Source organism: Cololabis saira, chromosome 14 (genome assembly GCF_033807715.1).
Source record: "Cololabis saira isolate AMF1-May2022 chromosome 14, fColSai1.1, whole genome shotgun sequence".
Lineage (NCBI taxonomy): Eukaryota > Metazoa > Chordata > Actinopteri > Beloniformes > Belonidae > Cololabis > Cololabis saira.
In genome coordinates this window covers 19,061,508-19,077,827 of record NC_084600.1, presented here as the reverse complement: position 1 = coordinate 19,077,827, position 16,320 = coordinate 19,061,508, and the positions used below count along the sequence as shown (strand labels likewise).

At 40.8% G+C, this 16,320-nt stretch overlaps 1 protein-coding gene across 2 annotated transcripts; it reads left to right on the top strand.

Annotated features, from left to right (window-relative positions):
- Positions 1-3,375: 3,375 nt before the first annotated feature.
- On the top strand, positions 3,376-16,059 carry mpp1 (MAGUK p55 scaffold protein 1). Of its 2 annotated transcripts, XM_061740045.1 has the most exons (12): positions 3,378-3,707; positions 8,284-8,412; positions 8,503-8,581; positions 8,688-8,773; positions 8,875-8,943; positions 12,778-12,974; positions 13,076-13,179; positions 13,264-13,344; positions 13,614-13,694; positions 13,778-13,980; positions 15,111-15,185; positions 15,273-16,059. In XM_061740045.1, the coding sequence occupies exons 1-12, from the start codon at positions 3,585-3,587 to the stop codon at positions 15,447-15,449; spliced, it is 1,404 nt and encodes a 467-aa protein (XP_061596029.1). In that variant the 5' UTR covers positions 3,378-3,584; the 3' UTR covers positions 15,450-16,059. The 2 variants fall into 2 exon arrangements, with proteins under 2 accessions (XP_061596028.1, XP_061596029.1); XM_061740044.1 differs by having other exon boundaries at positions 3,376-3,707; positions 15,111-16,059.
- The last annotated feature ends 261 nt before the right edge of the window (positions 16,060-16,320 follow it).

Below are 16,320 nucleotides of genomic sequence, written 5' to 3'. Positions count from 1 at the left end.
GCGCCACAATGTTACAACAGGTCCTGGAAGCAGATGATTCATAAAAGAAATGAAGAGTTTCGCGGCAATCATGTGTTATTTAGACGCTGCACCGCAGTGTCCCTCTGTGCCCCAGGCGCTACCGTTATAAGGAGAAGGGGCTCGCAAAAAACTCCTAATATCTTCCGAAGGACTCCAAATGACACCAAACACCTCTGGGTGAGTATACAACCATAAAAAATGCCAGAAATAAGGTCCAGGTTGTAAAAAACCGAACTTTCCCTTTAAGCCAGTACATGTCCAGGCTCGTCTGAAGTTTGCTACAGAGCATTTGGATGATCCAGAAGAGGATTGGGAGAATATCATGTGGTCAGATGACACCAAGTTGGTGAAAACTCATCTCATCGTGTTTGGTGGAAGACGAATGCTGAGAACACCATACCTACTGTGAAGCATGGGGGTGGAAACATCATGCTTTGGGGATGTTTTTCTGCAAAGGGGACAGGATGACTGATCTGTGTTAAGGGAAGAATGATTTTAAGCCAAAACGTGACTAGGTCTTCAAGCAGGACAAACACACTGCTCGGACAACAAAGGAGCTCCGTAAAAAGCATTTCTGCATGGAGGAATGGGCCAAAAAACGGCTACAGTGTTCAGACCTGGTGGAGACTTACAGGAAACGTTTGACATCCATCACTGCCAACAAAGGTTATATTACAAAGTATTGAGTTTAACTTTTGTTATTAACCATATTTTACAAATGAATTCTTTAAAAATCATACAATGTGATTTCCTGGATTCTTTTTTTTTTCATTAAGTTATCAATGTTATTTATTTTTTCCTATTTTGTTTCCTATAGCGGAAGTGCACCTGGGATGAAGATTACAGATGTCTCCCATCTTAAGTAGGAGAACTTGTACAATCAGTGATTGGATTACATGGGGCAAACAAAGTATTTAGTCAATGTGCATTTTAATCCTGCTGTGTTTCCTTCAACAGCCCTCTTGACATTCTTGCCATGTTTTATTGATCCCTAAAAGAATAAAGTATGCAGGGTGGATATTCCCTGCATGCCCCAAGTATTTTATGGTCTCCGCATGCTCACATGGTTTCCTCCCACTGTCTGAAAACCTTGGTTTTGTACTTATGTAGCGCTTTTTTTGATCTTACCCAAGTTCTACAAAATGCGTTGCAGTGTTTCTCATTTACTCATTACACAAATGCGCTACAGCGCTTCTGTTACATAATGACTCTATTTACAGCAACACTTGGATTCTTACACTCATATGGAGGAACTGTGTGATTCAGTGTCCTGCCAAGGACACTGTAGCATGTGACGGTGCTAGGGATTGATCAGCCAGGCTCCTGGTAAGAGGACGACTGACCCTTACCCACTGGTCCATGCAGCCATCCATGCTAATTGATGATTCCAGAGGGAGTGTGTGAGTGCTGTGTGATTGAATGGTGATTAGTTTAGGTACTGCTGCCTTTTACCGTAAGACCGCTGGGAGAGGCTCCTGTCAAAGCCCATGATCCTGAATAGGATGGATTCATCTAACTGCGGGAAAGTTTCCCACTTCACCTCAGTCAATGTCAAATTAGCTTTGACCCTGAGAAAACGGGGGTGTTTCTGAATCATGTTCACATACGTGTGTCTCCCTCTTAGCATGACAGATACTTAACCTTCGTCTGTTGTTAGGGTCGCCACCAACCCATTCTTAGGTTTTAAATTCATAAAACTACCACAAAAATGCGTTTATTGCATCAAGGCTTTTTGACTTTGTCAGGAACCTTTATTTCAACAAAATAATACCCAACATTTTTTTTTCACTAAATTAGAAAATGCTCTGGTTGAAATTGTTACCTTTTACTTTTTTTCCATTTCCTTGAAGTAAATGGGTCGAAATGTACCCATAACACCATAGATGTTACTATAGTTAATAATATTAAAATGAAAAAATAACTGAAACAAATTTATTTAAGATATGTGTTCTAATACCTCTCCGTAATAGCCAGGTCACACAACAACCTTTTATTTATTCATATGATTCTCTTGAGGCTCATTTTACCAGTTTTTAAAATTGAAATTAAGGGCTATACTGACAAAAAAAAGGCCCAGAGTCCCATACCAAAAATATTAAAACCAATATCTTCATGGATAAGGAAACCTAACAATGTAACCAAGAGATGAGAAACAAATTGGATGATGGATAATTGCTTTTAGTGTATTTTAGAGATAATTTAAAACACGGGTCAAAACCGACCCGTTAACATCGGAGATGGTAACAGAAAGCTAACACCAGACAAAGGTTAACTAGTATTTGTCGATGGCACAACAAACCTTGTTCTTAGACTGTGATTTCTGGAAATCTTTGTGAGCCAATGCAGTGATTTCCTTCACAGAATCATCTAATAGGCTACTGGTTTCTCCAGATTGTCTGATTCCCTCGACAATATTATGTACCTTTTTAGATTAGGCGATAATCAATACCTGAGAAACATTGTTCTGAAATTGTGAAACGTGGGTAGAATTTGCATATCATTATCTTTTGTGCTTACATGCTTGAACTTGTTCCCACACTTAGAAGTAAACACTATTGCTCATGATGATTGAAAGTCAAAAAGTCATTGCTATTTGAAAGGGCGTTGTCTCCATGTACAAACTCTCTGTGGACTTCAGTGATTCACTTCATTTACTTTGTATACACTGTTATTTCAAGGAGATCAGTCTGTCTGAAAAGACGGTGTATTTGTAAAGAATTCCGACCACATTTACCCTCGGATTGTGCTTTTAATATGTACTTAAAATAGCATGCACTCTGCAGCTGCATGCATTGTATTGTAAGAGACATCCTCGCCGTTCAACAGCTGGGATCATCGTGTTCCCTCGGACAGCGTTGTTTTGCTTCCTTGTGGGCTGATGTAGCGGCCCCTCTGAAAACGCTGCGGTAATGCTGCATTCAAGCTGTGGGAAATATATTATCTAATGTGGAGCCTTCGTGAAAGGCTTCCAGACTTTTGAAATCAACGAGTCATACAACTGGGCAGCTGCTTAAATTATTTCATATCGGATCTGATGTCACTTTTAGATTGTTAGAAGAATCATGTTCTTTGTTTGTTTTATTTCTTGCCGGCTTCATTTTTAGTTAAATCTAGAAAATATTTAGGGGTTACAAAAATAACAGTTCTGATAAGTTATGTTTGCACAGTTCATTTTGGTGTAATTAAATAAATTAAACAGTAAAAATCGGTGTTCTTTCGTGGTATGGGATACGTTTCGCTTCCAAGCTGAGTAACGTAAACTCCCAGGGTTGAGGAATGTCGGAGCTTTCGGGGAGTCCGTGAAGGCAGCGCGAGCCCTACAGTCTGGAGCGTCGCAGCGGCCGTCAGTCGCGCTGCGTGTTTACTTGCCTCGTCAGCTGTGTCCCTGCAGCACTTATCTAATGTTCCTCACCTGCTGCTGAGCTAAACCTTGGACTCTTATCGCTCACAGTGACTTGTCTCTCCGCCAGCACGCGTTATCAGCAGTTTCATCAAGTCTCCGCCGTACCTTGAACGGGGGCACATCGGGTTCACACTTGTTTTTTTCTAACTCACAGGGAAAGATGACGTTAAAATCCAATAAAAACGAACCAGCTGTCGTACTTGAGCCGGTGAGCAGCGTGCGGACAGCCCTTTCTGATCTCTACCTGGAGCAGCTCCTGCAACACAAACCAAAGCCGGACAAGGTACGATTTCCTTTGATACATTTCTGCCTTTTTCTTCTGTTTCTGTGGGCATGTTTATTTCTGGGAAGCAGATTTTTTGGGGCACATCATCATTTGTGACTGCAAGATCTCTAAAAATAGCACAGTCTCTGCTCAGGGTGATGATCCCTTAAAAAATAAGAGCAGGACATTTGGCAGATCAGCAGATCTGCATTGCTCAGGATTATTCAGCTTTTGTCTGAACCCAGCAGACATTGTATTGACACTTTCACTTCTGCATTTGCCCCAAAACTGCATGTGAGTCATCTGACAGCTTGTGGAAACGAGAATATATATTCGTTTATTATGGTTAACTATCACTGATGGCAGCGCCTTTAATAGAAACATAGACAGAAAGGCAGTCCTTGATGGCTGAGTCATAAAGAGAGTTGTGTAACTTTGCCTGCAGCTTTTCCTCAGGAATGATGTCCAAGAGTCAAGGGAAGCTGGGCTGGTACCCAGTTTTAACATTTGTCTAGATTAAGCTCTGAAAGCAGTGTTTGGTTTCCACAATTAACTATATCATCAAATAAAAGGAGGATTTGGGGGGAAAAAAACAGTTTTGGGTGAAGACAGGGAATCAGAAAGGACTCTGTGCTGAATGTCTTCTCTGAATTTGAAAAGTCAGCACTGAGATAGGGAGGGAAATGGGGAAGGGAGGAAACTCCTTTCCTCATATCAGCACTTTGCACTTCAGTAGCCTTCGGTTACAATCACAGCGGTCTGTCCCGCTCAGGACACTGATTTGTTAAATCAGTCCCCGATGATGAATGGTTGACTTTATCTCGAGATAAGTGAAACGAGACGTCCTGTTCTGTTCAGGCTCCATCTGACTTTTGTTGGCAGCCCTGAGCGAAGTTGTGCAAATATTTCAGGCTTGTCCTCTGATTTGACCCCCGCAGATACTGTAGCCCTTTTGTCACTGTCTGTAAATCAGCGCTGATATGAAACAAATGGTTTAAATCTGGAGACTCATTACAGGGAGGGCTGGCGTCAGGCAGATCAGCAGAAAACAGATTGAATTACTTGAAACATCAACAACCCATCTGGCTCTTTCTGTGTGAGGCTGGTTTTCCAAGAAATCCCAGCTGTTAGGGGAGTTTCTGTTGACCACAGACAAAGGAGACCAGCCCTGAGTAATAATACGCGCTGGGAGGCAAATAACGGTCCGAAAAACCCTGAGAGTAGAAGTTTCAAAGTTATGTCAGTGATCATAGCTCGGTTCCCAAAGAAATGAATGAATGAATGAACAAATGAATTAAAGTTTTGCATGAGTTTAGAGAAGCAAGTGGAAACGAGGTGTAATGTTTGGGGGGGTAGTGGGGAGAGTCGGTGGGCCTCCAACCTGAAGGTCGCTGGATTGATGTGCCTGTTGCTCCAGCCACTCATGGTACCCGTCCCAAACCCAAACCAATGCACATCACTGTTCTGACCCTTGCTCTGGAAAAAGCTGAATGAAGTAGAAGGGAACTGATAACGATTAATTTCCCATTACTTCAAGAGAAAGAGAAAGCAAGACAGAGAGACATTGTATAATCTGTAGATGTTAATAACATTTAATTCAGTTTCATTCATATAGAATCTATTACGATACAAATTGTCTCCATGTGATTTCCAGAGACCCAGAACATGACCCCTGAGCAATTATTACATAAACAATCAAATATTAGATCCAGAATGTGTGTAAAAAAAAAAAAAAAAAGTATACATTCTGATGTTCAGGTTAAGGCAAACTGCCTCTACTTCACTAAATCCTGGCGTTCAGGTTCCTGGAAGAACTTCATGACCTTCACCTCCTGTAGTATTCGTTATCAGGTACTGAAACACATAAACAATCCTATACATTCCTTTGATCAAGTTTATCGCTCCACACCCTCTGATAGTGGGGATGCTGATACACTTCACTGTCAACATCCTGATGATGTTAATTTCTTTAGAATATCCTGTTGAGTGGATGACACTGATTTCTTTTGAAATGAGGTATATCCCTTTCTCGTTCTTGATCTGGCTTCAGTCGTCTTGTGCTTTAATCTCCCGGGATTCCTCCTGCTGTGAATCTGTACTACGACTATAAAAGGGAAAATCATTAACCCAACCAATATAAGGTTATATTCTCCTGCCTATAATATGCCCAAATGATTCCTGGAATTGGAGAAAACTAAAGTAAAAAGGCAACTTGTGATTCAAAATTCCACTTTTACTAGGCAAGGCAAGTTTATTTGTATAGCACAATTCAACACAAGGTAATTCAAAGTGCTTTACATCAACATTAAAAGTGGCAAGACACAATTGAACAGTAAATAACAAATAAAATGAAATAAAATTATAAGAAAAGAGGTAAAATAATAAATAGCACAAGTTGTTAAAAAGTAAAGGCAGTAAGTATTTAATTTAAGAGTACACTTCAGTAAACAGTAATGTTTTTAGGCCTGATTTAAAGGAGCTGACAGTTGGAGCAGGAGGTAGAAGGAAGTAGACCCAGAGGATGTGGCTGCAGCTGACCTGCACAGTCCTGACGCTTGACCGCTCTGCAGGTTAACAAATGATAACCGATAGCAGAACGGCGGCCCGATTCGGACCGCCATCACTCACGCATCCTCTCTTGAACGACAGTTAAAAAACAGCTGGAACATGTACAATACAGAAAAAGTCTGCAATTACTTTGGTTTTTATTCGTTTGGAAACAATATAAATCCAAGATATTTCATGTTTTCTTGACTTCAGTTCCTAATATTTATGCATTTTAGGCCTGCAACTTGTTTATAGGCGGTTGGGACAGTAAAGCTTGGCCCACTTTGTGATGTTATCATTCCTTTTCTCAACACTTTAAAAGTTCTGGCATTGAGGAAAACAAGCAACGGAACTTTTAGTTGACATGTATTTCCATTGTAAACAGTATTGGGTCATTGTTGCCTAAGCCTTTTGTTTAAAACTCTCCACACATTCCCGACTGGGGACAGATCAGGGCTCCAGGAAAACCAGTTCAGTACCAGAGATCCTGGAGAAGATGCCATCTCAAAGGCACAAAGGACTTTTCTGGACTACTACCAGCATAGAAATGGAGTTGAGCTTTGCTAGGGACATTAATTCAGTCGTCACAGAGACGGGGCATGGACTCCACTTCTGGACAAGGTCAACATAAGGATTCTTTAGTAAAAGTTTGTGAATGTACCTCCATATGGCTCACCAGACACTTTTACAAAGTGAGTGGTTGCTGATGAACGATGCATGTTGAGTTTCTGCTGCTGGGAGGATCTTAGATCATGTGATCTCAAATTTCTCAGCCATCTTTACCTCACAGGTCCAGTTGAAGGGGAATCCAGATATCTTTGGTTGCAGCTTGGTTTGTTTTTTTCAGCTTAAAATTTCTCCAGATTCCTGAATGATTCAATGAAACTATGCATCATAGGGAAGTATGGAAAACCATTTCAGTGCTTTGAGGAGGACTGTTTATCGCCTTTTCATTAATGTTCTCAAACTTTAGTCGGCATGATGAACAATTTTGGTCCCATATTTTTCGCCCAATGACTCAGACGAGCAACACTTCTCGGCAAAGAATATTGTTGCAGGCCTGATGTGCAAAAATAGATTTATATTAACGAATGAAATGAAGTGAACAAGAAGACACTTGAATTGGCTTTGAAGAGTAAATATAAGAATTATCTTCCTTTCCCATATCATCTGAATTTGTGTGTTTTTTAAAATACATTTTGGCATCAAGATGTAGCAGAATCGTCTCCCTCCGCTGTGCATCGGACTCTCTTTGTGAGCTTTACTGCCCGGCTGAGGTCATCGGGGAGTAATAATGATATTTATCGGTTTATTGTGGTGAATCTGGATGATACGCTTCTTGCTGAGGCAGTGCTGATGTGTCGTTTTGATGCAGAGACTTTGTGCTGATGCAGGACCTCTGGTGATAGTTTAGCGATTAATTCATAAACTTTTTGGACATCCTGCACACTTTGTTCTCCGAAGATTTGCACTTTACTCCCTGAGCAGTCGTGAAAGTGTTTCTTATCTTGTGACTAATTCATTAACCATAACCGGCTTTTCCAAGAAGGATTTAACAGTATGATGGGACAGATAGGACTTTCCTGCTTTTAGACTCGTCTTTAGCCACATTTCAGAGTAAAGGGGTATGTTAACCTTTTGAAAATGTCATTAAAAACACTAAACGGTGCAGGCTTTCTAAGGAAAGTGTTTTTTTTTTTGGTTTCCTTTTGTCCACTTTGATGGCCTGATGTCTCTGGTGGTATCCATGACCACGTGAATCTGATGGTCCAGACCGCTGGATGTGGTTAATGAAGTGTTAAAAACGCCGGGTTAATTTTCAACCCTAAACATACAGCGAAGCTGCAAATGAAACACAGCTGTTGGCACACACGAGCAGAAGGTCACTATTCCGTAGATATCGGAATCAGTAGTGAGATAATGATCCGATCAGTCTAAATGAAGTGAACAGTGAATGAAATGGCTTGGAAGGCTTGAGACGATGTGAGAGGAAATAATACGTCTTTTTTTTTTTTTTTTTTTAATTCTGTGTCTGTTGTTCCGACAGGTTGCTATGCAAACTTATGAGAATAAGGGAGCTGAAGTTTACACTAACGGTTGTGCCGGACACATCAACGGAGCAGAAGTGAGCAAGATGAAGGAAGTAGCTTTTGAGAAGAGTCCCTCAGAGCCAATGGTATAGCAACACACATGTGCAAACACACAATTTCTTTATTTTAGCAACGTGCTTGTGGAGTCCTGATTGTTTTTGTCTGTTTGTTTTTAGGGGGTCACTCTGAAACTCAACGAGAAGCAGCGATGCACGGTAGCCAGAATATTGCACGGGGGAATGATCCACAGGCAAGGTATGTGATCTCATCATGACGTGATCTGAATGCTTTTGGAGTCGTGACAGAAGGGATAATATGATCAATAACAGAAACTGAGTTGGACATGGATTCTTCTTCACAGGTTCCTTAAATGAAGGTGATGAAATAGCAGAGATAAATGGACAAAGTGTGTCAAATCAAACTGTAGATCAGCTGCAAAAAATCCTGGTAAGTCGGACCCTCTTACCCTGAAGCACTTCGTTTTAGACAGCACAGTTTTTCAGTTACTTTATGTTTAACGTGGGTTGTTAAAAACTGTTTCCTTTCAGAAAGAAACTAACGGTGTAGTCACGATGAAGATAATTCCCAAGATGCAGAATCGATCCCGAGCCTGTGAGGTAAGGAGCTGACCAGCTTCCCACTTTCAGCTGTCGTATCGTCCCTTCTATTCTGATTTTTTTTTTTTTTCTTTTTTTCTCCCCTTTGTCAGATGCAGTCTCTCTAAAACCCCTTTTAAACTCTCAAGCTTTGTTGCTCAAGTAAACGTAAAACCACTCTATGTACCAATTCCACCTTTGGCCACATGGGGGCATATGGGTGAATGTGCCAAACCATCCCAACTCATTAGCACAGGACTGGCGTTGGCTCGTTTGTCAAAACAACCCATTTTTATATCCCCCATGTGGTCAGATGTAGTATTGCTAAAGATAGTGGCTTTTTGGTGACATGACAGTTTTGGTTCCCACCACATTTTCTGACACATTTTCCTGAGATTTTAATAAAGTGTTTGTAACATACTTTGGCCAGAAATACCACAGGGATATAGTACAATAGCTCCCTTTTCATCCATATTTTTAAACATCTGTATTCACAGCAGCTGTATTTAGGGGGTGGAGTATGCTTTTCACTTCTACCCCTCTTCTTTGAGATCTACCTATTATTGGACGGGTCCTACAGCTTTATTGCATTTGGACACAAATTGTGCTCAATAACACCCCCTCTAAATAACATGTGGACTGGTAGAGCATCTTTAGTTATTTTTTGTGTGTGGATTTGTAAGTGAATTTTATAACTACTGGGGAGAGTTTGCTTTTAATACCAGAGCAAAGTCTGTGATGTCCGGAGCAGCTCATTGTGGATGTATTTTTAATCCTTGGTGGCCCCAACCAAAGTCCCAAGCTGGTGTCTTCTTTTATCTTTTCATGTCATTCTTGACACCTCCCAAGCACAGAAAAAAAAGCTTTTTTTTTTCGTCTCCGTAGTATATGCGCTTAAAATAAAACATCTTTTTGATTACTTCTCTACATTCTTTTCATCTGAAACTTACCTGTTTGAAATGATTTTGTTTAGGTACCTCGTCTGTTAGTCAGTGAACAACGCAGGTGACTATGAAATTAGTTTACAGTGAAGACTATCGCTTACGTTAGTTCAGTAGTTTGGCTTGAAACACATTGTAGTGTGTTTCACACTGCCATCTACTGGCCACAACATGTCTCTCCAGCAGCTATTCATGTTTCTCTTGGGCAGAAAATGGCTGCTCTTGAGTTAACCCATACCGTAAAACAGCCTCTATTATTGGGTCAAATACATTAATTTAATTTAAAGTAAACAATGGCAATATTGTTATTACAATTTTTTTCTATGTGATAATAAACAGAATCTGTTTTTGTTGTGGCCAGTGATGGCAGCCTTCTTTATAGCTTGTAGTCCATTAATACAGTAGGTTTAGTTTACTTTAGTGTTCAAAGATCATCTGTTTGGTTACCCAGGATACTCCATTACACCCATCAAACCTGTTGCTCTGGTAACTGCCTCTGGAGGGTCTTGGGAAAACCACAAAAGTTCATAAAAGCTAACAATAGCACAACTCCATTTACAATCATGTTTGGACACTATTTAAAATGAAGACAGAATGCAATTGTTTACACTCACTTAATCGGGAAATGCTGCAAAAACAATGGTAATAGTAAAGCAAAGACATTTTGTTTCTGCTTGTACTTTTTTTTTTTAAATACACATTTTCAAATTGTTGAATTAAAAAAATAATAATAATTTGGACATTGTCTTTTTATTACCAGCAGTAAATAAATACTGGAATATTCAAAGCATGCAGGGGCAAATTTGTATATGAGGGACAAAGTTCAAGATCAGTAATGAAGGGCCATGACTCAGACTCTTAACCGTCTCTGTATCAAAAACGTTGCCACGGATGTTCCTACTTTATCTCAGCCTGCACATACGTGAAGGCCACAATCGTACAGAGGGAAATATACAAGATGTGGAGCAACATAAGCTGTCATCCGCATGATTTTTTGTTCTTAGAAGGTTTTCATTATTTAAGCAAGAGAACTCCAAGCCCCATTCCGCATATATTATAGCAATATGTCTCTGTTGAAACAGGGTCCAGGTGCTGAACTGCCTTACTTTCAATCTCCATATGCTTCCCTCTTTAAACATCTGCTGCTGCATTATTGAATCAAAAATGTGCCAAAGAAACCCCCGAGCTATTTAGCAGATCACATCCTAGATTAAGCAACTTTGAAAATCAACCAAAACCAGTTAGTTGTTTTCAGTCTGTTGTGGAGAGAAGGAGCGATGCAGTACATGTGATAAACGTACTTTTTTTTTTAAAAACCACCATGTGTACTGTAGCAGTAACACTTACCACATGACCATATGGGGGCAGCATATCACAAAAAAGTTTCTCTGTCAACTATTGTGGAACAAAGTGACATTACATGCCGGACCGTCCCCAGTCATTAGCACAGTATTGTCAGTGGTTATTTTGTCAACATTGCAGACCTGTGTACCCTTATAAGTTTGCTACATACAGTGGCTTTAAAACATGTTGCTCGCATAAATTTGAAATATTTTTCAGAAAGCAATTAAATATCTCAGTTTAAACATTTACTATTTTGCAATTCATAAAACGTACTTGAAATTTTATTAAAACCCTATTCTGCCTAGAGCGTATCACTTATCCACTTCACAACCATCAGAAATGTATATTTTTGAGTTTTACCTCTCTTGGTCCCATAATGCTACTCATGACATATACACGACACAGTCCAATAAAATATTTATCCCTGGAATAAAACCTGGAATGGCCAACAGTCTATATAAAAAACTATCCAAGCTGAAGAATTTATATAGTTTTGAAACTTTCACTGGAGACTCACTGCTCCACAGAGGCAGAAAAAGTGTGACAAGGATCCAGCGATTAACAAATAATTGCATTCTGTGATTAATTGCCCAGTGTCCCAATGTTCTTTGAAATGAGGTTGTGTTAATTTACCATGAGATAAATCCACATGTGATCTTTGACAGTTCGGTTATGGTTTGTACTTAATGAGCCAAAATACTAATCTGACACAACTGAAGAATCAATATAGTAAATAAAGTATTTTTTTTTCAATGTCAAAAGTAAGTTCGTTAGGACTTCACACACAAGCTAGTGCCGTAGTAAAAATGCTTTATAATCTGAATGATGCTGTCAAGATCATACCATGATATTATAATATTCTTAAATAGAATAGTGTGTATTTTAAAGCCACTTGATGTAGCAATAACCCTTCTGACCACATGAGGGCAGCGTATCACATATCATCCCCTGGTGTAATACACAAAGGCACCTCTAGTGGGGAGAAGTGGCATTACAAGGCGTCTGGGCCCATTCTCACTCATTGGCATCGTATTGTATCAGCACAGCTGATCCATATGGCTCCATGTGGTTGCTAAAAATAGTGGCTTCAAAATTTCACTGTAGATATTCTCTTTATAGGCCTTATGACTCTTAACGTTCTGTCTCTGCTACTATTTTAATGTTTTGTTCTTGTCAACAAATTGGAAGTAAGTTCTGAACTACAGACTCACTTTTCACTGCTGTAGGAGAAGTTTTAGAGCAAAGTACTTTAAGGATGTGTAGTGTTTTAATTCAGTGACAGGTGATACTGAAACAGTTCATTTCTCAGAACAGACGGAATCAAAATAAGACAAAATGTCTTCATAGTTTAAGTTAAATTGTAGAAGTTGCTTATTTATTTGCTTCATTGGTTTTAAATTCAAATTTTGAGTTAAGGTTGTCCCAAGAAGCAGCTAATATGTGAATAATATGTCCTCCAGCTGCCATTAATCAAGGCAGGACATTGAACTGACTGATGATGTCACAGGTTATCAAATACATTCTTCTTTTTACCTGATGGGGATTGATCTGACCTAACATTGATCCACAGATGTACATGAGAGCACAGTTTGACTACGATCCTGCCAAGGATGAGCTCATCCCATGCAAAGAGGCCGGCCTAAAGTTTAAAACGGGTGACATCATCCAGATCATCAACAAGCAGGATCCAAACTGGTGGCAGGGCCGAGTGGAGAGCAGTGGCGTTGACTTTGCCGGACTGCTGCCCTCGCCGGAGCTTCAAGAATGGTAAACGGCTCATCCGCGTGCGTCGTGTCTGATGGATAATCCTGCAAAATCTCACACTCCACAGACCTCAGTCTAACCCAAATACGTGTCGTTCCTTGCAGGCGGGTGGCCAGTAAAAGCAAGGCCAGGGAGGGCAGCCAATCCTGCAGCCCGTTTGGAAAGAAAAAGAAATGCAAGGACAAATACCTCGCTAAACACAGCTCCAGTGAGTGGATCTGCTTTTTGTTTCTGAACTCAGTTGGTCCCAAGAATGTTTTTATAATTAAAAAAAAAATGTTTTTTGTTGCAGTTTTTGACCAACTGGACGTCATTTCTTATGAGGAAGTTGTGAAGCTGCCTGCTTTTAAAAGAAAAACCTTGGTGCTTATTGGTAAGCAAATGCTGATTCAATTTTTTGGGGGCATGCATGTCCTACTTGTCTAGTTTTACACCTCTTAACTTAATAAATCCCCTAAAAACTGATCATGTCAGTGGTTTTGCTGTTTAACAAGTATCTCTCACTCCTTTAAAATGGATGTGAATCTGCGCCTAAGCAAACACGTATAAGATAACCTGACCCCAACAGCTTTTCCATCCACTTGCTTAGGTGAAGGTTTGGACTCTAACCTACTAAGGTAGAATGTTTTCTGCTTTCCTCAGGTGCTCCTGGTGTAGGGAGGAGCCATATCAAAAATGCTCTTTTGACAAAATACCCTGAAAAGTTTTCTTACCCTGCACCACGTAAGTACACTCTTTTTTTTTTTTCTACTGATAGATTTTCTGAAGCGTTCTGGGTCTAATGCTTTAACTTTAAACGTACACAGACACCACCAAACCCCAGCGGCGGGATGAGGAGAACGGAAAGGAATATTTCTTCATCTCCGACGAAGCCATGACCAAGTGCATCTCTGGAAACGAGCTGCTGGAGTACGGCAGCTTCCAGGGGTTCATGTTTGGCACCAAGTTTGACACCATCCAGAAGATCCACGAGCAGGGCATAGTCTCAGTGCTGGATGTGGAGCCCCAGGTTAGCACTGACGCGGCACCCCAACGCAGCAGAAAAGCCTTTTAATGGCCTAACATTTATCCCTCACGGATCATCAGCCTAACACTGACTCAAGAAGTATTTTGAAGATGTATCTTTGAATTTGAAATGTGAAGCACAGTTGAGGCCGAGGCAGGTAGAGCAGCCGTCCACTCACTTCAAAGCTACAGGTTTCTCAGTCCAGTTCAGCAAAAGAAGGAAAATATATCAAAGGTAGCATTGATTCAAGACAAACTGCCCACACAGTCGTGGCACCACTTGAGCCTTGTGCTGTTTGTTGGCTCTATTTTTAGCCCCCTCATGAATCCAAACAGATGTGTATCGTACTAGTGGAACATATTTGCTTTTGTTCCATCTTTATCTGCTCTCCCCTGCTAGCGTGTACACTTGTACACTTGTGTTGTAATCTGGCTTCTGATTTATTATTTAAATACATCCTGTGGTTACTGAAACACCTATTTTTAATCGAGGTACGGCCTTTCAGGCATCTCAAAAACGGGCTCTGAGTGTCGATACACTTAAACGGTACATGAATTCCTTTTAATCTCCAAAAACAGGAGTCCGTACTGTGAGTGGATGAAAAGAGTCGCAACCCCTGACCCATTTGTTGTAGTGCACGAACAATCTAAACCCCAGGGGTGGGCTTGGGTCTGGAGGACCCAGCCCTGGAATAGGAACCAAGATGAATCACCTTGGGCCCCTGAGCAAGGCCCTTAACCCTAATTGCTCCCTGGCAAAATGGTGTGATTGTTCACACCATTTTTTTTTACCATTTTCTTCGCTTTGGATAAAAGCTAAGTGACAGTTGTAGTAGTCATCAGCGTGTGAACAGTCATGTTCGAGGGTTGGGCCAAAATCAACCTTTTCTTCATTTTGATTTCAACAAAGCACCTGGAAAGTACCAGGACAACATCTTGCATGGTTCTGTTGACATAATCTGATCAAGACCCCTAAGGAACGGCAGAAACATTCAAATCATTATGGTTCTTGTTTAGTAGATGACTCTTAATGATAAATCAAACAACCATTGTCACTGATTTGTGAACCCGTTCTTTGAATCACTGTCTCGTTGGGATAACTGTGTCTGAGCGCTCAGATCTGATCTCTTACAGACCCTGAAGCTCGTGCGGACCGCTGATTTTGCTCCTCTGGTGGTGTTCATCGCTCCAACCAACTCAGCTCCACAGGTGCCGTATCTCCGTGTTTCGCTCTTCGGTAAAACACCCCGACCCCCTCCTCCTCAAACTCCTAACCCTCTGTTTCTTGTGACGCAGTCGGAAAACCTGCAGATGATCCAGAAGGAGTCGGACGCCATTTTGAGCACATACGGACATTTCTTTGACGTAGTTCTCGTCAACAACGACGTTGACGAGAGTGTGAAAGGGGTGGAGGAGGCCATGGAGCGCGCCACCTCCACCCCCCAGTGGGTGCCCGTGTCGTGGGTCTACTGACAGACGCCCGCCAACGGTTCGGTATCTTTGTGTTGAGAAAGCCGTGCAATATCACTCCTTACACCAAACCTCACGAGTTAGCGATGTCCCAGGTGTTTTCTTTCTGTTCATTGTCTCAGAGATTGTTTGCACAAATGCAGTTAATAGAAAATAAAAACAGAAAAGAAGAAGCAATATGTAGAAAACGTAACTCAGAATATTGACAACCTTGCCAGGGATGTTTCACTTGGTTGTTTAGACATGTTTCAGGGTCTACATGAGATTAATGTTGGTGTTCAAGCGCCTTCAAGATTGTTAGAATGTCAGCAGAACAGGACCACGACTGTGAAATCATCACTCAACAAATCCAAACTGTCGTGAAACACTGATTCTGGACGGATGTATTTCACTGTTCCTGTTCTTTGTTCGAATTTCCCATGAAATGATCCTGAGACTTCTTGCCCATGCCGTCTCTGTCACTCCATACAGTGTCCTCTGCACCAAACCTTTCAGTCGACCAATGACAACCTCACAGGACATGACACTGGATTTTATCAGAATTGTATACCTTATGGGGTACTGTAAAGGCACTTTTAAACAGAATAAATGGAATAAATGTCCTAGCTCTGTAGCAACCGCGTCTTTGACTGTGTTTTCTCTTCAATGAAGATGTACTTACACATTTACACATCTCTTTTTAAATGTACTGCAGGCCTAGAATACAAGAACTGATGTCCATCCATTATCTATACCAGTTTTAATCCTATAAAGGGTCACGGGGGTCTGCTGGAGCCTACTACAGGCAAAAGGCAGGGGGACATGCTGGGCAGGCTGCCAGTCTATCAGGGCCAGAAGTCGGGTATTTTTATTTAGCATTTCAGAGTGCTACAAA